Below are 26,549 nucleotides of genomic sequence, written 5' to 3'. Positions count from 1 at the left end.
TTGCTTACTCCTAGTGCACTCACACTCTAAAAACATTCTTCAGTATGTCAAGGGGGAATAAAACTAGAGGAAAATAGAAAATTGTTCATAAATATGCTGCCTGCCTGAAATGTGTAATGGAGAAAATTTTAAGAGTGATTTTTTTTTTTTTTTTGGTATGTCTTTAGGTGGTAGTGGGGTCCATGAGTTAAGATTGAAACTCTTCAGGGGTCACCCAGCTTCCCCATTATTTTTTGGGCACTAGCCTGTGCTTAGGCAATTTTCCTGAAAAGCTGTGTGTTACAGATAGGAGGAAACAGTGCGGTTGCCTGATGTTGTTGATTCACCATCAGTAGCATGTTTTAATAGTAGGAGATTACAGTATTTGCTACTCACTGACTTAATACTGAACTTTTTTGGTACACCAGTGAGAGATGGTTGTAAAACCTAACCAAAGAGAGTGGCAGATGTAGAGGTAATAAAAAGTCAGCCTTAGAATAATTTTCATTGTAACTTCCCTTTAACAAGTTCTGCCATCATCTACCCTTGCCTTTTAGTGATGTACATTGGGTCTTGACTTACCTTGCCGAGTGAAATAAAGAAGCTTAAAACCTAAATTCTTATACCCTTTGTCCAAAAGAACAAATTAGTAGCTTTGCACCTTATTTTGCATCTGAGTTGTACTACCTGGTAGTAGCACTGAGTTAAAATACTTGCTATTCTCTTAGTATTCCCAAGACTCATTTTGCATTGTCATTGTCTTTTTTTTACAGTTGTGGCTTTGTTAATTCTAGTACTTAGCCCATAAAGTCTTACTATAAAATGTAAAATACCATCATCTCTCACTTACAAAATAGTTTGCTAAACAGTCTCACTATGACCTTTGCTTACTTATGTGGTCTTTAACACTCAACTGCCAGAGTGATCCTAATGAAATTTGTCAAACCATGTCATTCTATTCTCAAATGGCTTCCCTTCTCAGTCATAGTAAAATCCAAGTCTATGGTTTACCAGACTCTCAGTGTTTTGAGTCTCTTCTTCCTCTCTGACTTGATTACCTCACTCTGTTCAACCAACTTCTACTCTGCTACTGAAATTTTGTCTGACTACTCTATATAAAATAGCAGACCTTCCTTTCACATTTCCTACCACTTTTTAAGCCAGAGTTTTTCCATAGTGTTTATCACTTTCTAATATACTGTATAAATTACTATTTTAAGTTTATTGTATTTCTTCTTCACTTTACTGAATTTCTTTGAGAACAGGGTTTGTCAGTTTGGGTCATTGTTTTGTCCCCAAATACCTGAACAATGCCTGATACATAGTAGGTGCTTATATTTAATATTTAATAGATTAACCTGCGTTCAGGTTGATTCAGGAAACATTAAAACATTAAAAATAGTAATTGTGGTTTGAAACTTTAAACTGTGCAAGTCTCAGTCTTTTGCATAAACTACTAAGTTACTTGTATTCATGCTTTATATTCAGTTCAGGGGACATTTTCAAAGGAGAGTATGATAGAATGTGATCTTGAAACTGATTTATCAGGATATAGACAGCAACTAAGGTTAAAGTGGTATAACTGTTTTACTTTTTAAAATGTTGTCATTTAGAATACAAATTAGACTTAGTTTTGGTAGTTCCAGAAAGCAGAATTACGATTGTCGTAGTGGGTACTGAAAGGAGAAGCAGCAAGAGTGGGTATAGGGAAATTAGTTAAGACTCTTGGAGTAGTAGTCCAGAAGAGATGAGGATAGCTTGAATTAGGATGAGAATTGTGGAGGTGGGCAAAAGTGAATGGCATTTGAGATCACCAGGCTTCTGTTGATGGATGGAAAGTGAGGGACATAGAAATTTCAGCCATCAGCTCAGGGAAACAGCTGTGTTGATGGTGATACCACATAAGGACCAGGGTTCTTTTGATTCTGTCATATTGCATTTAAAGTACCTCTGGAACTTTCAGATGGAAATTAGGTAATACGGTTCTAAATTTCAGAGGAGAGGTGTGGGCTAGAAATAGAAAATTGGAGGCATTTATATAGATAGTTGAAACTACAGGTGGAATTGCCTAAGGGAGGAAATATAACTAAATGGAATCACGGTGGAATCACATAAAAAAAAGTTTGCTGTAGGAATATAAGCTCCCAAAGGTCCTGTGAAGGTCCGATAAGTACGAGTTGAATGTGGTATTACAGAAGCCTAAGAAAGAGAGTATTTCAAGGGGAGGGTCAAGTGTTGATGAGAGTTGAGTAATGTAAAAGCTTTAAGTTTTTTTTAAAGTTTTTTTTAAGTTTTACTTATTTATTTGAGATAGAGCGTGTGGGCGCGACAGCACAAGTGGGGAGGAGAGGGAGAAGCGGGCTCCCCGCTGAGCAGGGAGCCTGACTCGGGACTCCATCCCAGGACCCTAGGATCTGAGCCAAAGGCAGATGCTTAACCGACTGAGCCACCCAGGCGTCCTAAGATTTTTCTTTTTTTATAGGCGTGGGAGAAGAGGGGGAGAGGAAGAGAGAGAATCTTAAGCAGGCTCCATGCCTAGCACAGAGCCCAACAAGGGGCTCGATCTCATTGCCCTCAGATCACCACCTGAGCCGAAATCAAGAGTTGGGATGCTTAACCAGCTGAGCAACCCAGGTGCCCCAAGAGCTAAAAAGCTTTTCATTGAATTAAGCAACAAGGAGCTCATTGGCCTTTTGAATAAGCAAGCTAGTAAGCTGCTCCTTTTGAAATTGATGCTCCTGTAATTGCTTAACTAGTTGTAAGAAAACTGAGATCAAAGATTAAGAAATTATCTGTCCACATTACAGAAGAGACCTAAGGTTTGTCAAATATTTGCTATGTGCCAACCACTCTGTTTCAGACATTTTACATGCATTTTCATTTGACCTTTTCAGCAGCCTTGCAGTGTTGGGTATATTAATCCATTTTACAGAAAGGAGTCTGAGGCTCTAAAGTTAAAAGACTTGCTAAGTGTCAGAGCACTTGTTAAGAATATATACGCAAGTCCATCTGACTCTTGGGCGTTTAGTTATTCATTGTATCAGTTGGCCTCTCAAACTCTAGGTCAGTGCTGTCTGGTAGTAGACTTTCCTGTGGTGATTGAAATGTATCTGCGCTACCAATACAGTAGCTGATGTGGTTGTTGAGCATTTGAAATATGGCCAGTGCAACCGAGGAATGGATACAGATCAAATGTCATTTAGAATCCCATAAATAATAAAGCAGAGTCTTATAATAAGAAGAGGTGGAAACACATATTCTTCATTTGGAAGGAGTACTGTTTTACTTATATGCTAGTTTTAGGTGCTGTAAATGAATATTGTAGATAATCTTTTTCTTTTTTTAAAATAATTTTAAACTTCCAGAAAAGTTCCAAGTACGATACAAAGGCCTTTTTCCATTAACCATTTGAGAGTAGGTTGCAGACACAATCCTGCTTAAGTCCCAAGTACAAGTACAGAGAAGTTTTTTCAAACCCTGAGCCATTTGGGAGTAAGTTGCACCTGCTTTCTCATTGCCCCAAATAAGGATAGCGACTTTCTTTTACATAAATATATCAAAATCAGGAATGTAACATCGCTATATTACTACAATTTAACTCTCAGACCTCATTCAGGTTTTGCCAGTTTCCACAGTAATTTCGTTAGTTAGCAAGAGGATCCAGTTCAGATTTCTGTGTTGCATTTAATTGTAATGTCTTTTACACTCCTTCAACCTAGAGTAATCCTTCAGTCTTTTCTTGATTTGCATGACCTTGACACTTTAAAAAATTGTAGGTTAGTTTTGTTGTTAAATGTCTCTCAGTTTAGAATTTCCTGTTATTTCCTCATGGTTGGATTCAAATTGTGCATTTTTTTTTGCAGGAGTGTCTCAGTAATGATGCTGTGCTCTCATTGCATCCTATTGGATGGCATACAATTTCTCTTTGTGCCGTTTCTGATGATGTACACTTTGATCACTTGATTAAGGTGAAGTCTCCCAAGCTCCTTCACTAAAGTTTTTTTTTTCCCTCTCCTAGTAACTAGTAAGTATTTTGGGGGGAAGTATTTTGATACTTTATAAATAGCCCATTCTTTATCAGATTTGCTATTTATTCTCAAATAGTCCCAGCTTTGACCAATGAAAGCCCCTTCAAGCTCATTTCTGTGTTCTTTTGACTTGCTTTGAGCGCTTTACTGTTTGACACAAGAAAATGTTCTAGGGTCACCTTGTACATAGTTTTCCTGCTGTGACCTGGAAGAAACTGTTGTTTCTCTAAGGAGGGATTTCTTTTAGTGCAGAAATGTATTTAGAAAACCGAGATTTGGGTGCTAGTTTTATTTCTGTGTATATAAAAAAACCATGAGCTCGTACTAATTTTTCTGGTTTCAGTGTTTGTTTTCCAGTGTTTGTTTTCATTTTCTCCCTTTCCAAGTTTATAACTCCCTTCTCTTACAAGGGAAGCCTGACTCCCAATATCCTTAGTGTATTTACTTATGATCAATCACCAGGATGTAGCCAAATTCTTTTTGTCACTATTGCTTCCTCCCCCGTGTTGCATAACATTTCTACTCTTCTTAAGGCTCTGATGGCTTGGGGCCTCACTCTAGGCCCCTCAGATATCTCATACTGAGGATCTCACCATTCTGCTTGAGTTCCAGTACCTCACTCTGGGCTCCCTCACCTTCATGTGGACACCTGGCGTTAACTTGGGCTCCAATACCTCTAGGCAGAATACCACCATATAGACATGTTTTCTTAAAGATTATACTCATTTGTTTTTATAAAAGATTGTCACACCAAAACTTGTAGTGAAAATTATGATCAAATATGTTCTTAACTTTTAAATCCTCTTGAGACTCTGACATCTCTGTTAGTGGTAACACTAATCTTTATCCTCATTTTCCCTTTTACCCAGGAGTTCTCAGATGTACTTTCAGGAGAATCTTTTTAATATAATTTTGACAGTAAGGTAAAAATTGGTTCTTTGGAGTCAGAGCTAGCTTTGCATTCTAGTTGTTGCAGATAGTGATTGTCATCTTTTATTGGTGACTTAATATAATCAGTGCCATCACCTAATTTAATTTTTAAGGAACACTTACCTGAGTCCAGTGGTAATAGCCCCTAATTCCAATCTTTTTTTTGTTTCGTACTTTTAAGTTAACTCTGTTTAGCGATTTTGAAACCTTCTTAATGCAGTATTACTAGTGTTCAATATTGGCGGTATTTTAATTTTTTAAAATGTTCTGTAGTATGGGATCTTGAGGATTAAATGTGCAAAGGCATGTCAGAGTTTATTGCCTGATATAAAGTAGGCATTTCCCCTACCCATAATCTTCTGCTATAGGTTTGTTGATATCTGTGTCTATTAGGTCTGGGGATGAAACATGGCCTTTGCCCTTGAGGGGTGTAGTCGTAATCAGGTCTTCTTTAAATTGCTCCGCAGTGTTCTTCTATTTTTTCCTAATTAGTTTTCCATACTTTCGTCTCTTTCTCCACTTTCTGCTGCTGCATTGTTTTCAAAACCCCCAGTTTAAACATGTCAGAATAGATAAATGGGATCGAGGTGGACTTTTCCCTAGTGATTTCCTACTTTTTACAAAACACAATTTAAGTCCTATGTTGGACTTTAAGTCCCTTTACATTCTGGCCCATAATTACACCTTTACCCTTATCTCCTATTGCTGTTCTAAATGAATTCTTTCTGACTAAATTAGTCCTGAAAAAGATCCGTAGTTCACATTTGGCACTTAGCATATGCTATCTTGTTCATCTTTTGTATGCTACTTCTCCAACTCTACTTTTTGCAGCAGGAAAGATTATAGTATTTTAATCTGTCTTCGTATTGCAAGCCAGTCTCAATACCCTGGCCAAAGTAGTAGTTCAGTAGCTTAAAGTAAATGAAAACAAATATAAATATTAAAGAGAGCAGCCACAGCAACACTGCTTTGAAAATTCTCTGGGATCAGTGAAACAGCTTACAAATGATAAATGATCTGTTAAGGTAAATATACTTGTAACACTATTTTGTGTGCCTACATGGCCTGTCAAGAAAACTGTTTCTTTAAATTATTGTTCTAACGGGGAATAAATATTAATAACTTAAAAAATTTGTAAGCTATCATTCACTTGAAAACCTTATCATAGAAGAGTCTTCAGATAATACAGCTTTAATGCATTAAGGCCGTATTTCTTTAGGAACTGTTGTACGTGTTCGGTCACTAAGACATCAGCATGAGTAATGTGAGGGAGATGCATGAATTGTTTCAAAACTGCTACAGAAGTAGATAAAACTAATAAAACTAAGTGAAGGAGAAACAAATCCAGTCAGACCCTTAAAGAGAAGTTAAAAATGTATTTTATATTAATAACTTTCTTTGACTATTTGCACGGCATATCTTTTTCTATACTTTCATTTTAACCTATGTCTTTATATTTAAAGTGAGTTTCTTAAAAAGCAGAACCAGACCTATAAATACAGAGAACAAACTGATAGTTGCCAGAGGGAAGGGAAGATGGGAGGCTGGGCAAAATGAATAAAAGGGAATGGGAAATACAGACTTCCAGTTATGTAATGAATAAATCGCAGGAATAAAAAGCACAGCAGAGAATATAGTCTTAATATTGTAAAAGCATTGTATGGTGACAGATGGTAGTTACACTTGTGGTGAGCGTAGCATAACATAGAAGTTGAATTACTATGTTGTACACCTGAAACTAATGTAACATTGTGTGACAAATATACACACACAAAAAATTTTTTTTAAATTGAGTTTCTTGTAGACAGTATGTAATCCAGTGTTTTTGTAAAATCTAATCTGACAGTCTGTCTAGTAATTATGTTTAGGTTATTTATATGTAAGTATTGATATGATAGACTATTTTGTTTCCCATTTCCTGCCCTTTCTTCGATTATGTGACTATATTGAATATTCTACTTTAAATTTATCTGTTGACTTTTTGACTATATCTCTTTGAATTATGTCTTAGTGATTGCTTTAGGTCTACTCTTGACAACTAGAAATGTGTCTGCTTTGATTGAGATACGCTATAAATATAAAATACACACCAGATTTCAAAGACTTACTACCACAAAAAGAATATAAAATGTCTCATTTAATAAGTTTTTTACTGGTTAGTATTTGGATATATGGATTAATAAAATATAGATTGATTTTATTTTAACTTTTAAAATATGGCTACTGAAAATTTAAAATTATATATGTGGCTCACATTATATTTTTATTGGACATTGCTGCTCTGGGACTTATACATATACTGAAACATTAACAATCTATTTAGAGTTAAAATTTAGCACTTGAAGTGACTGTACAAGCCAAACAACTCCTCCAGTGACCTTTATGTTAAAGTTGTTTCATGTATTACATGTATATGGAATGAAAACCCCACTAGACAGTCATACAATTTTTGCTTACAGTAATCATATTTTTTAAAGAACTTAGGAGAAAAATAGTGTCTTATCTATATGTAGCTATTGACTGTTTTTCTTCTTTGTTAATGCAATTTCAAGTTTCTCTCCTATCATTTCTCCTCAGCTTAGAGAACTTCCTTTAGCATGTCTTTTAAGGGGGCCTTGCTGGTGATAAATTCTGTTTTCTTAATTGAAAATGCCTTTTCCACTTTCATTTCTGGTGGATTTCTTTACCAGATACAAAATTCTGGGTTGACAGTTTTTTTCTTTAGCACTGAAGATGTCCTGCCTTCTTGGATCCCGTTGTTTCTGATGAGAAGTTTGCAGTAATTTGAATCATTAATTTCATCTGTATGTTGTGTTTCTCTATTTAAAGATTTTTTTTCCTTCACCTTTGTTTTTTTGTGGTTGATTATGATTTGCCTGGGCATGTTTATCTTTCTTGTGAGTTAATCTTATTTGATATCTCCCGAAATTTGTGAATTTTTAAATTTGGGAAGGTTTTAGAAATGATTTCTTCAACTTTTTTTTTTTTTTTTTTTAATGTACCAGTCTCTTTCTCTTATTTTTCTGGAACGCAGATGACATAAATAGAACTTTGGATGTTGTCCACAGGACCCAGAGATTCTTCATTTTCTTTCAGTCTTTCACTTCTCTGTTCTTCAGATTAGATCATTTCTTTTGATGTGTCCTCACATTTACTGACTTATTCCTTTGTATTTCCAGTCTGTTGTTGAGATCTTGTTTCAGATACTGTATTTTTCAGTTCTAAAATTTCCATTTGTTTCCCTATTTTTTATAGCCACTGTTTCTCTCCTGAGAACCTCTGCCTTTCCATTAATTTCCTTTAATATATAGTGACCCAGATTAATATTTGTTTTCTTTTCTGGCAAAGGGCTAGTTGAGTTCAGAACCTGATGCTTAGAATTGGCTTTGTGACCTTAAACAATTTACTTAATTTCATTGTATATAGGATGGAGAGATGTTTTCACAAAATTCTATAAAAGTTAAATGAGATAACTTAGGAAATGTCAGAAAGTAATATCTAGAAATAGTATGAAATGCATACCCAAAAGTCCAGCTCTTCGGGCATTTGTAGCATTTATAATAAGATTACATTTAGGAAAGAATCCCAATATCTGTCCATGCCTGATGTTAATGTAGAAGAGTGTTCTTTCTTTTTCCTTTTTAAAGTAATTTTTCATAATAAGTGATAACGTATTTCCAGATTAGAATAGTAGTGTTTTACAGAAGTAGGATTGTGAAATGTCTTTTTAAGTTATGTGTGAAATATTCATTTAAAAATATATTGATTATATACTTGGGTAACATAAAATTGTTTTTATCTGAGGTAACTACCTAGGTGAGTTTAAGAAATTCAAATTGATAATTAGGCAAAACTGGGGTAGAGAGAGCATGAATGTCCTGCTCACTACACAAAACAATTGCTTTTTTCTTTTCAGTACTAGTTTCACTATAGCAATTTGTACCAATTTACAAAGGATTAGAGAATGATGACATTTCTTGAGGAACCAAAGAGTGACCTTTCGCATCTGTGCAAAAAAGAGACTAATTTCCGAAGTTGAAACTCTGTAATTAAGGTTTTTAAAATCTTGTTTAAACAGAACAAAGCAGTATTTCAGAAGCAGTGTTTTGAACGTTGTTCTTTTTTTCCCTGTTATACGTGAAATCCATTTCCATTCCACTGTAACAAGCATTTGTATGTGGTCATTTACTGTTATTAATTCCTCTTTAATTCTTAGGATTTGTTTGTTTAGTTGCAGGTATTTCCTGTGCTATATATGTGTTTGGGAGATGGGTGGGCAGGAATTGGCATTTCAGGTTGGGCATCTTTCTAAGGTAGAACGAAGGTTAAATTAAAGATATAATTGACAGTTTTTCTGTTTTGGATTAGAAAAAAAGATAAAAAGATAACCAGTTCCTCTACTTCCATACTTCCATCCAGGACTACTTTCTTCTCTTGGCTGTTCTGCTTGCCAGATAAGAGGGTATGGTGCTATTGATCCCAAGGGCTCCTAGTCCTCTTGGGAAGTTTGGTTGTGAGATGAGTCTCTACCACCTCACTGTTCTTTTGTTTTTTTGTCTTTTAATGGGCATAACGCTTAATCTTCTGAATGTAAAGTCTGCTTTTCCACATTTGTAACTTTTCCCTTCAAGGGACCTATAATAGGCATTGAGGAATTGCTGATGGAAAGAAACCAAAAAAGTAAGAGCTTTAGGTTTTCCTTTACCATTTGAATTAGTTATGTCATCTTGTTTTAGTAAATAGGGATGAGAAAATGGAGATGAGAATTTTGAAGACAAGGGAAGATTGCACAGTCAGCTTCTCCTTTCTCTTCCCTCCACCATACCTTAAGCAGGGGCTGTGGGGTTATTATATAAACACAATAATATATATCTATATATATTGAAATATATATATAAATATATATTGAGATTATCGGAGAACATATAACATGATACTGCTTTATAATGTTTATTATTTGGAGAGATAGTGGAAGCCTTTCATATGATTTCCTTATCAAACTCTTAAGGATGAAGTAGCCTGGCACATAGAAGGCACTCATTTTTCTTTTTTAAAAGTATTGCATTGTAGATATATTCTTCTCATAGAGTGGACATCTGTTATATAAGAGTGTAACCCAGGGGCGCCTCGGTGGCTCAGTTGGTTGAGTGTCCGACTCTTGGTTTTGGCTTAGGTCATGGTCTTGTAGTTGTGGAATCAAGCCCTGGGTCAGGCTCCATGCTCAGTGTGGAGTCTGCTTGAGATTCTTTCCCCCTTCCTCTCTCTCTGCTCCTCCCTCTGCTTGCTCGTCTGCACACTCTCTCAAATAAATAAATAAAAATCTTAAAAAAAAAAAAGTATCACCCAGTTGGGAGTCAGCTGTAGTGCCTGTCTTCCCCCAAACAGTGAAAAATGGGTCTGCTCCATACCATTACGAGGGTCTTGGAACTGATTTATTTCTATAACACTGCCTTAGAATCTAGTGGCGTTGTGAAGTTGTGCCTGTTGCTTTTAATCTCTGTTTCTCCATGGGCTATGGAATACATGACCTTTCAGTGTTACAGAAATACAGGAACCAGAAATAGAAAATTCATTTACCTCCTCTCAAGCTCATCAGTGGCGATGTAATATGGGTGACCTCTATGTGTTGGCAATAGTACAGAGCCACTGGAAGAACTGAGACCATGAAGTTGTCCGTGAAAAAGTACCTTTGTTGAAAACATTAACAATTTATGTTCTAGGCCCAAATTACTTTCACATGTTAGTCTTTACTTACAAAACATTTTAAATTTTACTAACATAATGCTAAAATTGACCTTTTTTGGTTGTGTAGTTCTGTGAATATTAATACACGTGTAGATTTACCATCACCAGAGTCAGGATTCAGAATTGTTCCATTACCTCCAAAAGCTCCGTCATGCTATCTTTGTATTTGTAGTTAAACCTTACCCAAATCCAAGTTACAATTGATCAAAGAATTCTTTGTCATTACAGCTTTGACCTTTTGAGAATGTCATATAAATGCAGTTGTGTAGTATGTAACCTTTTGACACTGGCTTCTTTGAGTATATTGCCTTTAAGATTCTTTCAAGTTGTTGAGTGAACCACTAGTGCATTCCTTTTTTTTTTTTTTTTGGCTGAGTAGTATTCCATTGTATGGTTGAATGTACCATAGTTTATTTTTATTGAATCTAGTATATCAGTTTGTTCTTTTCTTGTACTATCTTTGTCTGGTTTTGCTATCAGGATAATGCTGGACTCATAAAATGAATTGGGTAGTATTTATCTTCCATTTTCTGGAGGAGATTGTGTTGAACTGGTGTTAATTTTTTAAATGTTTAGTAAACTTCAGCAGGAAAGTTATCTGGGCCTGGAGGTTTCTTTTTTTGGAATACTACAGATTTAATTTCTTTAAACAGTACTAGGGCTTTTTCAGTGTTATTTGCTAGAGGTTTAAATTTTATTGATTGATTCTTTTCAATGAACAGGCTTTTGGTTTCATTGATTTTTCTGTTTTCGATTTCATTGATTTCTGCTCTCTTTATTTCTTTCCCTCTGCCTGTTTTATATATCTTTTTCTTTTATTAGTTTTTTAGCATAGAAATTTAGATCATGATTTGAGACCTTTTCTGATGTAAATGCTTTGATGCAGTCATGCTTTCCCTACATCTCACATATTATAATTATTGATATATTTGGATTTAGTTCTATTTTATTTTTTTATTTTTTAGAGAGAGAGAGTACACATGTGCGAGGGGGGTGCGAAGCAGAGGGTGAGGTAGAGAATCTTAAGCAGGCTCCGTGCCCTTGGCAAGGGGCTCGATCTTACCACCATGAGATCAGGACTTGAGCTGAAATCAAGAGTCAGATGCCCAACCGACTGAGCCACCCAGGCGCCCCCGTTTTATTTTTTTGTTTCCCTTTTTGTTCTTACGTAACCTCTTTCTTTGGGTTATTTGAACATTTTTTAGTATTCCATTTTAGTTTATTATGTTTCTGCCTATGTATCATTTTTTTAGTGATTGCTCTAAGGATTATAATACATACATTTATATTTTCACAGTTTCCTTAGAATCAGTATTTTATCACTTTAAGTGAAATATAGAAACCTTATCACCATGTAGGTCCCTTTTGTAATTGTCTTGTGTTTCATCTACATGTATTGGAAATCTTATTAGAAAGTTTTGCAATACTTGCTTTTCATTGCCAAACATATTTTAAAGAACTCAGGAGGGTAGTTAATTATATTTATCCAGATATTTATCATTTCTGTTGCTCTTCATCTTCACAAATTTGACTGTGATGTGTCTAGGCATGGATTTCATTAACCTGTTTGGGGTTTGTGAGCCTCTTGAATTTAGAGGTTTATATCTTCCACCAAATTTGAGAGTTTCTGGCCATTATTTCTCTTCATCCTTCCTTTTCCAGAATGAGAAAGAGAACTCATTCTCTTTTCCTTGGGGTCTTGACTTGAATGTTAGGGTTTTGGTGTTGTCCTACAGGTCCCTAAGGCACTAATATTTTTTTCAATATTTTTTCTGTTGCTCAGATTGGATAATTTCTGTTTATCAGTCTTTAAGTTCACTGACTTTCCATTCTGCTGTTGAGTCTGTCCAGTGTATTTTCTGTTTCAGTTATTGCATTTTTCAGTTCTAAAATTTCCATCTGATGGTTCTTTATATCTTGTGGGTTTGTTTTTGCTGTGACTTTCTAGTTTTCCGTTTGTTTCAAGAGTATTTGCTCTTACTTGTGGACCTTTTTTTTTTTTTTTTTTTACCTGCTTTAAAGTCTTTGTCAGATAATTTCACCCAGTGCTCTAATATCTGTGTTATCTTGGTGGTGTTTTCTGTTGCTTCTCTTTTCCCACAGGAGTTTGAGATTTTTTTGTTCTCTCTGCCAAGTAATTTTGGGTTGTGTTTTGGAGATTTTGAACATTATGACATGAATCTTATTGTCTTGCTTAAATGCTATAGAGAATGTTGATGTTTTTATTTGGGCAAGCAGTTGATTCAGTTAGGTTTTAGGCCACAATTCCAACCAGCTTTCTTCAGGCTGTAGTTTTAATCTCAGTTCTGTTTTCAAAACCTTTGTAGTACATTTGGATTTTTCCCATAGTGTGTATTACCCAGTAGCCAATCTGTGACTTGCGTGGGGGTTTATCCTGTATTTTAGATTTCAGAGTCTGTGGTATGCTGCTTAATGTTAAACCTGTAGTTGTACAGCTCAGGGGTGAGCCAGGAGTTCATAAACAACTTCTAAGTTACTTAAACTCTTCACCTTCTATTATGCTCATGATGTTTTCTAGATCCTTGGGACACCCCCCGCCCTCCCCCCTCCCCTGCACCTTCTGTCCTCTGGCTGGAAACCCCAGTCTTCATTTCATTTATTCCACTGTGGTGCGTGTTTTCTACAATTGCTCGAAGCAAGTGACAGGAAGACAAGAGAAAAATTGAGATTAGTCTGGTTTCTTCAGTCAGTGAGGATGGTACCTTTCCCTCAGAGTTTTAGGCTCCTGCTGACTCTGCTGCTGCCACTGTTGCAGCTGTCTCCACAGGATTGCTTGGGAATTGGGTCATGGGGAATGAGGAACAGAAAAAAGAAGAGATTTCCCTTACTCCTTCTAAGCAATTAGGAGACCCCTTTTCCACTCCTTGGACAGAGATAGAGGGCTTTTCCTAGAGCTTTCTCTCTCTCTGCTGTTCCCAACAGCTACTTTTTGGGTTTCAGGTTCCATTAAGCCCAGGCTGGGGGCAAAACTGGATGGAAAAATTATAAGCTCACTACCAGCCTGATAATATATGAGATTCTGGGCTCTTCCCCAATCCACCTGCTGTTATTTACTTTCAGAATTTCAGTTTAGCTGCTCCATTTATTCTGTCTGGGTTTTATAGTTTCAGTCAGTGAGATTAACAAGGTGGAATGTGCTTAGTCCATTTTACCCAGAACTCCCCAGTTTACTTATTACCAGTATTAGAATGTAATGGGAACTTGAATCTCCTTATTTCATTTAAATATGGTTTGTCAATTACATTTTTTTTAACATGTGTGTGATCCTGTATGTAACAGTGCAAGCCATATTGAGGAGATGATGCTACATTAAATGTAAAAGGAAACAGGAAAATTAATTTCTCTTTTAGAGCATAGTCTTCATGAAATCTAGTTTTCCGTAATTACATTACATTTGAAAAACCTTTTTCCTATTTTTAGTTTAATCTGTGTTTTCTGCCTGAGGATTTCCAATTCCCTTCACTTTGGAAGTATTTTATTTTTCATTCATTCTAACCTTTTAAAAATGATTTGCTTCAGGGGTTCCTGGGTGCTCAGTTGATTGTTTCCCTTTGGCTCAGCTCATGATCTCAGAGTCCTGGGATTGAGCCCTGCGTTGGGCTCCCTATTCAGTAGGGAGTCTGCTTCTTGTTTTTACTCTGCCCCTCCTGCTCTCATGTTTGCACACATTTTTTCTCAAATAAATGAAATCTTTAAAAAAAATAATTTGCTTCAATAATTAGGTTATTAGTCATTGTAGAGCTCAGTATGAGGTGATATGTTTCATATTAGTGAAATCTTGGCTCTCACATGATGTTGCAGACACTGCACAAGAATTTTAGAGACAATAATTTAAATTCTAGTAGTTGTTAAATTTTTGTATCTTTTTCTAACTTGACTTCTTAGGTGATATGAACAGTCTGTTTGTTGGGGTAGATTTTTTCTAATGCTCCGTTACTTTGTTTTCAGTTGGTTTTTTGTTATATGCTGAAATGTGACTTCTTGTGCTTCTCTGACTAAACAAATGTTTTCAGTATTGTTTGCCTCCATTACCTGTGTGTATCCTCATATTTGAAGGCATATACTTAACTGTGTCAAAATGTCTCACATTCTAAATAAATTGTATTCACTATTCAGGACGCTCTGGAATAAATCATTCTTTACATTTTCTTGTTCTCTTTTATTCTGAACCCAAGGTAAATAGGGTAGCAGCTGGGTGAAAGTCACGTAATATAGGACTAATTTTCATAATTCCCTCCCCAGAATAGTTTGATGGAAAACTGATTACGTGACTGTTCCACCTGAAGAGTCTTAAAGGTAAGAGGACTTGTGAAAATTTTATACTTACGAAAACCTTAAAATGACACTCGTAGGTACTACCTTGGAAATTATGGTTATAGCTTCACTTAACTATGACCTCTTCTTTTTTGCTGGAGTTGCCATGTTAAAACCATTTAGTGTTTTATCTCCTATACCTATATAAAGTAGAAAATAGGATGCAAAAATCGTAGGACTATTTTTTTTTTTGAGTCCTAGATTTTGTCTTGTTTCAACATTTTTGTTTCCAGATAAATAGGAATCTTGATAAATACTACCTGTGTAGAATAAAGAACATATTTATCCTTATGTAAGATCTGTTTGAAGAGCTGTTTGACAGTTTAAATTTTGTGAACTCTTTCTTCCTTACGTTCTTTGTGTATGTGGATATTCTTTGAAATATAGGAATTTTTAAAATAACGAAAATCTATTCTTAGAGTCATACAGATTTACAATCTTATATCCTATATACCTAAGATCCTTTTGGGATGCAGTGGTGTTCATGTGTTTGTGTCTGTGTGTTGTTGAGTACTTCTTTTGTGCTAGTTTTGGTGTAAAGTCCTTTAGAGGGATTATGTGATTATGTAATTTAGTCTTCATAATGACTGAAGTAGTTACTACATTTATCCCCATTTGATAGATGAGGAAACAGACTTAAAGATTAAGGTTAAGGTCACACAGCTAGTAAGTGGCAGACTAGTTGTGGTTTGAGACAGTTTTTTTCTAAAACCTGTGCTTAAAGGGATATTCCTGTCTCTATTCTGAAGAGTACTGGTATTAAAGCTCCAGCAACAAACATGCAGATGAGGGGTATTTTAAACAAAAACATGTTAGAATAGCTCACTTGAAGCAAAGAAGTCTACTTACAAACTAATAAAATTGCTGTACAGGTAGAAAAAAACTTTGGGACCATTTTGTAAGGGATTTAAAAATCAGTTGCAGAGCAGTACTGAGTTGATTATGTGGCAGAGAGGCTGGAAAGGAAATAATTATTAAGCTGAAGGAGTTAATTGCCTTAACCTTACTCTGAAGTGAATTAATGAAGGCACTAGAGCAAATATGTGTGATAGTTTAAGCCAGACTGATAAAATAAATGTAGATAAATCAACAAAATCACATAGCCTTCAGGGGTGTTTGAAAAGGAGCTCAAGGACAACATGTAGAACCATTGACTCAGATGTGTAATAAGTAACTGTTCTGCCAGAGTACAGGTTGAATATAGATGTAGAGATACCTATACTTAGAAAGCTTAACGAGCCCTCTGTAATGAGAGACTGAGCCACATCTGTAAACTTTTTCTGGAAAGGGCCAGGTCATAGGTACTTTAGGCTTTGTGGAGTATATGGTTTGTCACAATTATTTGTATTCGCTGTGCAAAAGAAGCCATAGGCAATATCTAAAGGAATGAGCATGGTTGTGATTCAACAAAACTTTATTTACAGAAAAACTCGGCCAGTGCCAGTTTTTTGACCACTGGCCTATAATAATGGATACTATCCCTCCCTGGACATCAATAAAAAATAGCCTTGCTATCGTTTCTTCAAGTGAAAAGAACATTCTTAATGGGAGGATCAAATTTTTAATAGATAATTTGGAGGCAGTTAATGGCTTTATTTAGGACTGGGATTGAGATGAAAGATCCTGCATTTAATAGTAATGGTTATTAACATTGGAGTGTTTATTACTGCTAGACAATGTCATAAGCATAGGTTTGCCTGACACCAGTGCCCAAGTCATTAATCACTGAAATATAGCACTCAGAGTACCTTACTGAATGCCCCCTCTTTTTTAATTTAATTTATTAGACAGGGGATTGAATTTGGGGACCAGTTTATCTTGGATAGAGGATTGGAAATAAAGGAGAAAGAAGAATAGATTATTGGAGAGTGGTTCTGGGAGTCATTGGATTCTCTGCAGACCTTAGCCATGTGAATCAATATAATATTTAGCATCTTCATGAAATATGCTTTGTCCTTGGCCTAAGTATGCCCAACATAGGGATAGCTCTTACTTTTTCCCCAGTATCCCTTTCATTCAGCCTTGGCTCTCATTTATCATATCTGTGCCCTTCTGTGATAGAGTCTATAATGGCAGGATTGGGTTTGAGAGTGGGGTGGGAATAGAGTTAAACTTCCTCATGGCCTTTCATATGTCTTTTTTTTTTTTTTTTTTTTTTAAGATTTTATTTATTTATTTGACAGAGACAGTCAGCAAGAGAGGGAACACAAGCAGGGGGAGTGGGAGAGGAAGAAGCAGGCTCCCAGCGGAGCAGGGAGCCCAGTGCGGGGCTCGATCCCAGGGATCATGCCCTGAGCTGAAGGCAGATGCTTAGCGACTGAGCCACCCAGGCACCCCCATATGTCTTCTTTTTTTGTACCCACAGAATATTAGTACACTTGATCAATTTAGTTGTTACTCAGAAGTGTTGATTTGTGTTTTTTCAGTCCTGCGTTTGCCTTTGTCTTTCACTTCTGTCTAGGGAAAACAAACTGGACAGTCAACACTTTTATTACCTTTCCCTATTTTTCTGTTCTTACTAGCACCAATAATAGTAGTAATAGGAGCGCCTGGTTGACTCAGTTGCTTGAGCCACTGGCTCTTAATTTCAGCTCAGGTCATGATCTCAGGGTCCTGGGATCAAGCCCTAGGTCAGGTTCTGTGCTCAGCATGGAGTCTGCTTGAGGATTCTCTCTCCCTCCAGCCGCAATCCCCCCCCCCCCACCTCCGTGTGTGCTTGGGCATTAGCTCTCTCTAAAAATAAATCTTTAGAAAAAAAATAATGATAATAACAGCTATTTACTGCATGGCAGTGGAGCTGCAATTTGAATGTAGGTCTAAGTCTTAACTAGAATGTTCATATCTTTAGATACTGTGGACTTGCTTGAAGGACAGTAGGAGGAAGCAAGGAGAGCAAGGTTTGAAGATGTAGGTGGAAGGAAACAGGCTTTGGAAGAGAAAAGGATGGAGAGAAGGGAAGGATAGGAATTTTAAATGGAGCTGGCCAAGGCTAAAATGTTTAGTTTCTATTAGTGGGAACCTCTGGTCCCTTCTCTGATTCCTTGAAGCTTGAGGTGCTTTTAGCAACTACTACAATAGAAAATACATTGCTAGTGTCTTAGGTGTAACTTGAAACAATTTTCTTTTATAGAGGATTGTAGTTATGTCCTAGAACTGTGCTGTCCAGCATAGTAACCAGTAACCACATTGGATTACTTAAATTTAAATTAATTAAAATCTAAATGAAAAATTTTGTCCCTTGGTTGTACTAGTCACATTTCAGGTGCTTGACAGAACAATTCCCTGTTGGGCAGTCCTGTTCTAGAGAACTGAACTATCTTCTACACTGCTTTTACTTGAATGCACTGTAATGGCTGGCCTGGGATTCTCACTTCCATGTATTCCAGGGTTTGTGTGGGAGAAGGAGTTCTGAATTCTGAAAACTGATTGGTATTAGCGCTCTTTTTTTTTTAATTCCACATTTAAAAGTGGATGCTTTTATGATAAATAAAATTTTTAAATTAGGTAGTTTTTCCCAAACTGTTTTTATGAACATATTTGGAATAGTATTTCTAATTCATAACAGATTTCTAACACATACCAATATATAATGAAATAAAAAGGGCAACTTGGAAGATATGAGTACTTTAAGATCATTATGTTAGGGATAAAAGACTTAAAAGATACGTTAGCTTGGAAAGGTGGAGCCTGGGAAGAGATATTAAAGATTGAAATTTGTAAATTAAAGTCATCTGAAAAGTAAAGTTTAGAATTAACTTAAGATCAAGAATAAACAACCATTCTTTGAGATTCATTTGAGGTAAACCAAAATTAAAAGAAAATTCTGTTTGATTTATAGATAATTTACAGAACTCGGTCGAACTGTTAAGGAGTTTAGGTAGAATATGATATGATTAAGAGTCATTAGTAGTTAATATCATGAAATCAAGTTATATCTAACTTTTTGGGTAACCACAAGGAGGGATAGTCCTGCCCACCCACAGCTTATCTCTTAAGTTTTTTTATTGACACAAATTATTGGCTTAGGACCATGTGTCTGTATTGTATTCCTATGCTCCTGTTACTGGAAATTTAAAGCAAAACTGGTATTAAAAACCATGAATCCTTAGATTAAAAACTGGAATCTAGGCAGATAGAACAAATAAACATGAACAAGTTATAACTTTGTAAGTTGTTGAACTAAAACTTGTGACTTTTATCAGTGAAATGCTAAATCGCTATCATTTTGAATGAATTAATTGGTAATGTAGCATAATTGCTTTTAGATATGGCAGCAGTTAATATGTGATGTGTTTAAGAAGCAGCACACAAGTTATAAGAATTTGGAGCACTTAGTTTTTTTAAGCAGATTTCTAACAAGGAAGGGCAGTCTGTTACTTGATTGAGGCTTCTTAGTTTCTCAGTGATAAACTGTTGTTTATGTACTTCATTGCATGAGTTAAAATACAAAGGGCAGTATTTACTGTAAAATGTTAGTCATTGATTATAATTTATATGTTAATGTAAAATTTGTGAGCTTAATATTCTTAAGGAAGGAAATGTGAAAACAGCATAGACCATCCAGTTGGACATAAATTATTTAGCTGCATAAAGGAATAGTATATTGCGTGTTTTGAGAACTTCCTAGATTTTTAAAATACTGTGTTAATTTTCAGATGGACATTTTATCACATTTAATTAACTCTCAAATATTTTTTATTCTTAGATACTTAGGATACTGGGAGAGTTGGTATGGTATGAATTTACCCACATAAAGATTACACTCAATTGTGGGTCATACCAGGAGCACAATATGCCTTCAAAACCAATTAAGTTGAGAAGTTGCCTAGAGCAGTGTTTCTCAGGCTTTAACGTAGGTATAAATCATGTCCAGATCTTGATAAAATGCAGATTCTTATTCACTAGATCTGGAGTGGTGCCCAAAGTATCCTGCAATTGTAATAAGTTCCCAAGTGATACTGATACTGTCCTTCTGAGAGAATATCAAGTAGAGTAATCCATGACTATCTGAATATTTTTATAATAATCTTCTCTCTCAGTAATTCCATTATTGTAGTTGCTCAGATCAGAACACTTTGGAATTATTCTAGAGTCTTGCTCTCTAATACATACCTCACATTCAGTCTTTCTGCAAATCCTGATGGCTATATTTTGAAAATAGATGGAATTTGATCCCTTTTCATCACCGTTGCTACTACTCTGGTACAAGCCACTGTCATCTCCTTCCCTAGATGATCAGTCGACTTGTTTTTCCTTTGCTTCCTCCTCTGCTTCAAATCTGCTACTGGCCCATGTCATTCAGAGAAGCAGTCAGTGTGTCTGTTTAACTCAGCCCTTAAGGTGTTATATGATCTTCCTACCTCTCTGTCCTCATTTTCTACTTTTCCTCTCTTTCATTCTATTCTAACCACACTTGCCTCCTTGTTTTTCCTTGGACATATCAGACACATTGCTCTTCTCTGCCTTTGGACTTTATATTTGCTGTTCTTTTCAGCCTAGAATGCAGGTCCTCTAGGTATTCACATAATTCTCTCCCCTGATTGTTTCAGATTGCCATTTCAAATTTCACTTTATCAGAAAGGCTTTCCCTAAATACTTTGTTTGAAATAACAGTTTCTCCATAATTGTATGTTTATTTTATAATTGTATTGCTTTATTTTTCTCAACATCCCAATATACTAGATATTTTAGTGTGTTTATTGTATCTCCCCTGCTAGAATGTAAAGTCAGGAATTTCTGTCTGTCTTGTTGAATGCCTAATAGTATACCTGTGGCACTCAATAAATCTTTGAATTAAAAAAAAAAAAAGCCCATGAGGAAGTCATTGGGCCTCTGTTTGAATACCTTCATTGATAGGTTGTTCAGCCCATTCCATTTGAAGGTAACCTTCTCCTTAAGCTTTCTGTTCTTCCAGGCTAAACATTCTTACTACTTGACTTTTTTGTATATGATACGGTTTCCAAGGCTGTCACCAGGTTAGTCATCTCCCCTGGACATTCATCATTTTGTTGTTGTAAATAAAATAGCATCAGAACTAAAACAAATGTTGCAAATGTAGGCTGAGGGGGAAGTTTTCCTCTTGTTTTTGACAATCTTCTTTTATTAAGGCAGACTGTGATTAAATTAACTTTTAAAAGTAATCCTTACCAATTTTGACTTTTTAATCTACTAAAACCTTTAAATCATTCTTCTGTGTGCTGCTAAGTTTCTTTTCTGCTCTACAGTTGGTTTTTTTTTTTAAGATTTGATTTATTTATTTGACACAGAGACAGCCAGTGAGAGAGACTGCCAGTGAGAGAGAGACAAGCAGGGGGAGTGGGAGAGGAAGAAGCAGGCTCCCAGCAGGGGAGCCCGATGTGGGGCTCGATCCCAGAACGCCAGGATCACGCCCTGAGCCGAAGGCAGACGCTTAACGACTGAGCCACCCAGGCGCCCCTACAGTTGGTTTTTGAACCAAAGTGTGGGTCTTTGCATTTCTCCTTATTTAGTCTAAAAGAATTTTTTGGGGCAATACATACCTTTAATGTAGAAACTAGTGTGTTTAAATTATTGAAGAAACTAATAGAAAAATTACTTCATATAAATATGGGAGAATTATAACTGATGAAATTGGGGATTTCTTGTACTGAGTTATTCCAAAATGTTTCTGAACAGCTTATTACAACATGTGTCTTGCACCAGTTCAAGAAAGAATTCTGAATTGACTTAAAAAATAATTTTACCTCATGAACTTATTCCCCTTAACTAACAAATTCATGTCCTTTCCTACATTTCTCGTTTTGCCTCTTGTAATCATCATTTTCTTAGTCCTAAAGGCCAGAATAATCTTTGACTCCTTCCCTGTATTTAGTCACCCTATCTCAGAAATTGTTGTTTGTTAATTCCTTGCTTTTTTATTCACTTCATAGCCAATTACTCTAGCTCTGCAAATCTCTCTGCTTCTAATCTCTCCTTGCCCTAATCCATTTCTGTGCTTTGCTGGCAGATCATTCTTTTAAAAGATTCATTTATATTACTTTTATCATTTCATTCTCCTTCAGAGGAATCTGTAAGATTGGATCTAAACTTCTCAATCATTGGAGATCCTTTTGTAGTCTGTTCCTACTTCATTTATATTGCTTTTCTTATTGTCTTCCAGATAAACTTCTTGGCATATATCCCTCCTCAGTACACACACACACACACACTCTCTCTCTGTTCCCCTCTCTCTCTCTCTCTCTCATACTTTTACTCACTCTTGTTGTCAGATTGGCCTAGTTAAATGCTGTTTTATTACTTTATACTATGTTGCCCCTTAAATGCCTTAAGCTCAACACACATAACCTGTATCCTTTAGTGAAAACTCCAGTTCACATTGATCTCTTTTCCCTAAGCTCCAAATATGTTTTTGCCTGTACCTCCAAATCTATCATTTGGTCTTTGTTGCTTAATACTTACACAAGGCTTTTCCTTTTAGTAAGACTGCTTGATGGCAAGGAGTATAAAAGAGTACTGGATTATCGATAAAATTTACTGGCTTGGCTTGTACTATGTTCTTTTATGTCTAAAATAATTTCTTACAGTTCTGGGTTTTTGTTTTTATTTTTCATTGATACTGGGAGAATGAAAATATAAAAATTCTGTACTGTAATTTATCCTATAGGAAACCCTTTTTCAAGGAGAAATGAAGAGGAAAACTGTATATACCCTAAGTGTGGGAGATCAGGACTATGAAGATATGGAAGGTAACTTTTAATTTTTTATAAAGCTTGTGTGTTGAAAGTAAAACTTAATGTTTCTAAACTGTTCATTTGTGTACATTTTAAAATTCATAGTTTGTTTTCACTTATTTTCATTGGTTGTAAATTCTGAAATAAGCTGCTTGAATAAGAAGTGTATACATTTTTTTCCCTCCTCCCATGTCTTATTTTTGGTTGATCAAGGTTTTTGGTTTGTGTGAACTCTTTCTTCTTAAATTTTTGTTCCTTACTGGTTTATGAATATGCTAATCTGTTTTTGTTGTTGTAATCTTCCATTTTGGGTTTTTAAAATAGTTGGCATTGATCTTTTCCTCTGCTTCTAAAGTTAATATTTTAATATTCACTGTTAACAGTAAAAGAACCTTAGAACACTTTAACTCTGATCATCCTGCTCTTGACTTACAGGTTATAGTCATCCATTATCTTACAGTTCACAAGTATTGTTTTCTTCTGGGACTCATATGCTGTTTAATCATTCTATGTTATATTTGCGAATTCTGATATTTGAAGCCAGTGGTCATCTAAATAAATTTATACTTAATAAGTATAATATATAAAATGTAAAAATAAATGAATCTAAATAAATTCTTGTTTCTGCTGATTCTTACTCAAGGTAACTTATTTTCTTAGGTTTGGTAATGTTTTATTATGAACTCATATTTGATAAATTTAATCTGTAGAATTCCGAGGGCCTGTCTAAGGGATGTGTTCCTTCAGAGGATTTGTATTTGCTTTTTCCTGAACCCTTGCTTTACTTTAGCACCACTGGGGGTCTTGACTTAATATGGAAGTCTCTCAGAATCAGTTCCCCTACCTGGGTTGGTTGTAAGTCTCTAGGTGTGAACCCTAATACGAATATTTGCTCCCAGGACAAACCCCACTTTTCCATTTGCTTGGCGTATATTGTTTGCATTTCAGGTGACAACATTTCTTTAATTTTGTCATTTTATGTTGAATTTTGGAGTTTCTTTTATTTACTTTTGAGCCAACAGTACATATTCTTGTATGTTGGTTATATTGCTGGTGGGCATTTAAATTAATACAAACCCTAAGAGATAAAGTTTGACAGTATCTATTCAAGCTACAACTGTACATACATGTTGATCTAGCAATTCCTTTTTTAGGAATTTATCCTGTAGATATGCTATTAAAAATGTGAAATGATAGTTTTTCATTGTAGCATTTGTTGTAAGAGCCAAAGGTTGAAAACGGGTGAACATCCATCAGTAAGTTAAAACAAATGCAGACTAGTGTGCATAGTGTTTTAGTATTTGTGTAAAGAGGGAGCTTTAAAAGGATATGTTTTAAGAGTTGCTTGCTTCCACATTTCAAAAAATCTTTGGAAGAACACAGAAGAAACTTAATAGTTGTTATTTGTTGCATTTGGTGGAACTGGATAGATGGCAGATTTGAGTGAGAAAGATGTCATTATAACCTTTTTTTTACTTTAAAATTTTTGAACCATCTGATTATTACTTATTTTTAAATTAATTTCATAAAAAATTAGTTTTACTCCCCCATTAAAAAAATAAATTAGTAAGTGTTGGGGTATTGTGCTCAAGGAGTGTGTTTGTTACACTGTAAGATTTAATTACTTTGTAGTGGGGGGGGCTTTAGAAAATCTAGTTCATGATTCTGCCACAAACATGTCATTTTGTCTGGAAAACTTAAGCATATGTGGCTGCTTTACTTTATAGGTGAAGAAAACAAAGATAATACTGCTACCACTGGTCTGTTGTACAGTGAAGCTGACAGATGTCCGATATGTCTTAATTGCCTGTTAGAGAAAGAAGTTGGTTTTCCAGAAAGCTGTAATCATGTCTTCTGCATGACCTGTATTCTTAAATGGGCAGAGGTGAGTCTGAGAATAAATTAAATATTATTGTATTTTAATTCCCTAGCATGGTATCATGCCACCTAAAGAGTTGATAATGCCTTTTATAAATAACATGTTTTCCCCTTACTGTGGACAAATTTCCCTATATTATTCAAATTCTGTCAGTATATTTTCTTCTAGTTTTTTTACACATTTTTTTTTGTTCTTTTATAATAAAAAAATTTTAAGTGCATACCTTTAAAAGAAACAACCTTATAGGAATAACAGATTTTTTTTGGGGGGGAGGTGGGGGGTAGAAATGCAGTAATTCATCTTCAGTGTACTTAACCCTCTTGGGATAATATCTGCTTACTACTAATAACACCTCTGTCTGTTTTGTGTTTTATATTTTTCAGAGAATTTTTACATAGATTATTTGATTTCTTCTTGTATCAGCCTTTTGGAATAACAAGAGCAGATGTAGTAGTGTTCTTCAGTTTTACAGATGAGGAACTTGGATTTTGTGTTCTAGAACTTGACCAAGATTTCATAGCTTAAAGAGGCAAAAGTGAATTTAGAAGTACATTTTCTAATTCCTGTTTTTAATGTAGTGTGAACTAATTTCAGAGTCTGTGTTAATGATATTACTGAGATTCTTCATAGGTAGTAAGTGATTAAGAAAAAGATATTTTGGACCTTTAATGTATTATGTTGACTTAGTTCAGGCCAAGCAAATCATGGTACTGGTACATTGAATCACTGAATATGCATTATAAGCCCTATTGTTAAAAATTGTGAAATAAAAATTCATTATCATATGAATCATGCAGTATTTTTCTGAGTTAGTAGTCTTTCAGTGTATAAAAATGAGTAAAGGAGATAAGTCAAAAAAATATTTTTTCAACAGTAGCTGCATTCAAATCGATGTCCTTAAGCACATTGGAATTAATTGCTTCTTACATAATTAGGGCTTTCAAAGTTCTGTGTTTTACTTATATTTTCATCAGTAGTGTAGAAAGGAGAATATAACTGTATACTGATGCTGTGGCCGAGTTCTAGAAGGAGGAAAAAAGATTTGTTACACCAATCGAATTCATAGCAGTATACTTAGAAATAGTTCTAATTAGATTAATGCCTAAACTGATCTTGGCAAGAAGGGACCAAGGAGAGGTAAAAATGTATTTTGGGAAAAAATATGTTGAGTTTAATTTAATTATTTAATATAATTATAAATCTCCATGTGTTTGCAGGAGCATTGACTAATGAATGCATATTTTTCTCTGCCAGCCAATTAAAGATTTCATCTGTGTTGAATTTAATGCACCTTGGTTTGCTTTGTGATTAAATATTTTAAAAATAGAGATTTGCTTCCAGTAGAGAAGCAACATTATTAGATGGGTAGAAGGTTTCAATTCAGTGCTTTTATAAAATTGTATTTAGTGACCACATAATTGTAAGGTTCAGCAGCATAGTCTGAGTATGTGCTTTTCTCTGTGAAATTAGGATGTATAAAATAGGCATGATTCTGCATCGTTATGCTCTACGTGCATCTTCAGCATAATCATACACTTTATCATGGTATACATGCTCCAGGTTTCTCTAGGGTATATATCTAGAAGTGGAACTACTAGTAGGTTGTGGACTATGCACATTTTCAACTCAGTTCTAAACTTATCTATGTTTTTAATTCTTGCTGAATATTTTTTTTAAAGATTTTATTTGAGAGAGCAGGAGAGTGCGGGGGGGGGGGGCGGGGAAAGGCAGAGGGGGAGAGAGAATCCCAAGCAGACTCCCTGCTGAGCACAGAGCCTGACGTGGGGCTCGATCTCAGGAGCCTGAGTTCATGACCTGAGCCAAAATCAAGAGTTGGACGCTTAACTGACGGAGCCACCAAGGTGCCCCTGAATATTTTTTTTTAAGTTGGAAATATTTGATAACATATATAGTGTTGCAACCAACACCTTTCTTGCACGTAAT

At 35.3% G+C, this 26,549-nt stretch overlaps 1 protein-coding gene across 7 annotated transcripts in view; it reads left to right on the top strand.

Annotated features, from left to right (window-relative positions):
* The window catches only part of SCAF11 (SR-related CTD associated factor 11), a 68,157-nt gene that overhangs the window by 1,783 nt on the left and 39,825 nt on the right, over positions 1 to 26,549 (top strand). For 2 of the 7 annotated variants that reach the window (XM_045801224.2, XM_045801221.2), the window contains exons 2-4: positions 14,946 to 14,999; positions 22,660 to 22,741; positions 24,454 to 24,611. In XM_045801224.2, coding sequence (XP_045657180.2) covers positions 22,681 to 22,741; positions 24,454 to 24,611 — 219 coding nt within the window. In that variant the 5' untranslated portion in view covers positions 14,946 to 14,999; positions 22,660 to 22,680. Of the gene's footprint in view, positions 1 to 3,842; positions 4,004 to 14,945; positions 15,000 to 21,254; positions 21,478 to 22,659; positions 22,742 to 24,453; positions 24,612 to 26,549 lie in introns of those variants that run through there. The other 5 variants (XM_045801222.2, XM_087855793.1, XM_087855794.1 and 2 more) reach the window with 5 other exon arrangements.

This window comes from Ursus americanus, chromosome 25 (genome assembly GCF_024610735.1).
Source record: "Ursus americanus isolate L20-20 chromosome 25, mUrsAme1.1.p, whole genome shotgun sequence".
NCBI classification, from domain to species: Eukaryota; Metazoa; Chordata; class Mammalia; order Carnivora; family Ursidae; genus Ursus; species Ursus americanus.
The sequence above is the reverse complement of the archived record's forward strand: the minus strand, read 5'-3'. Positions and strand labels throughout refer to the sequence as shown.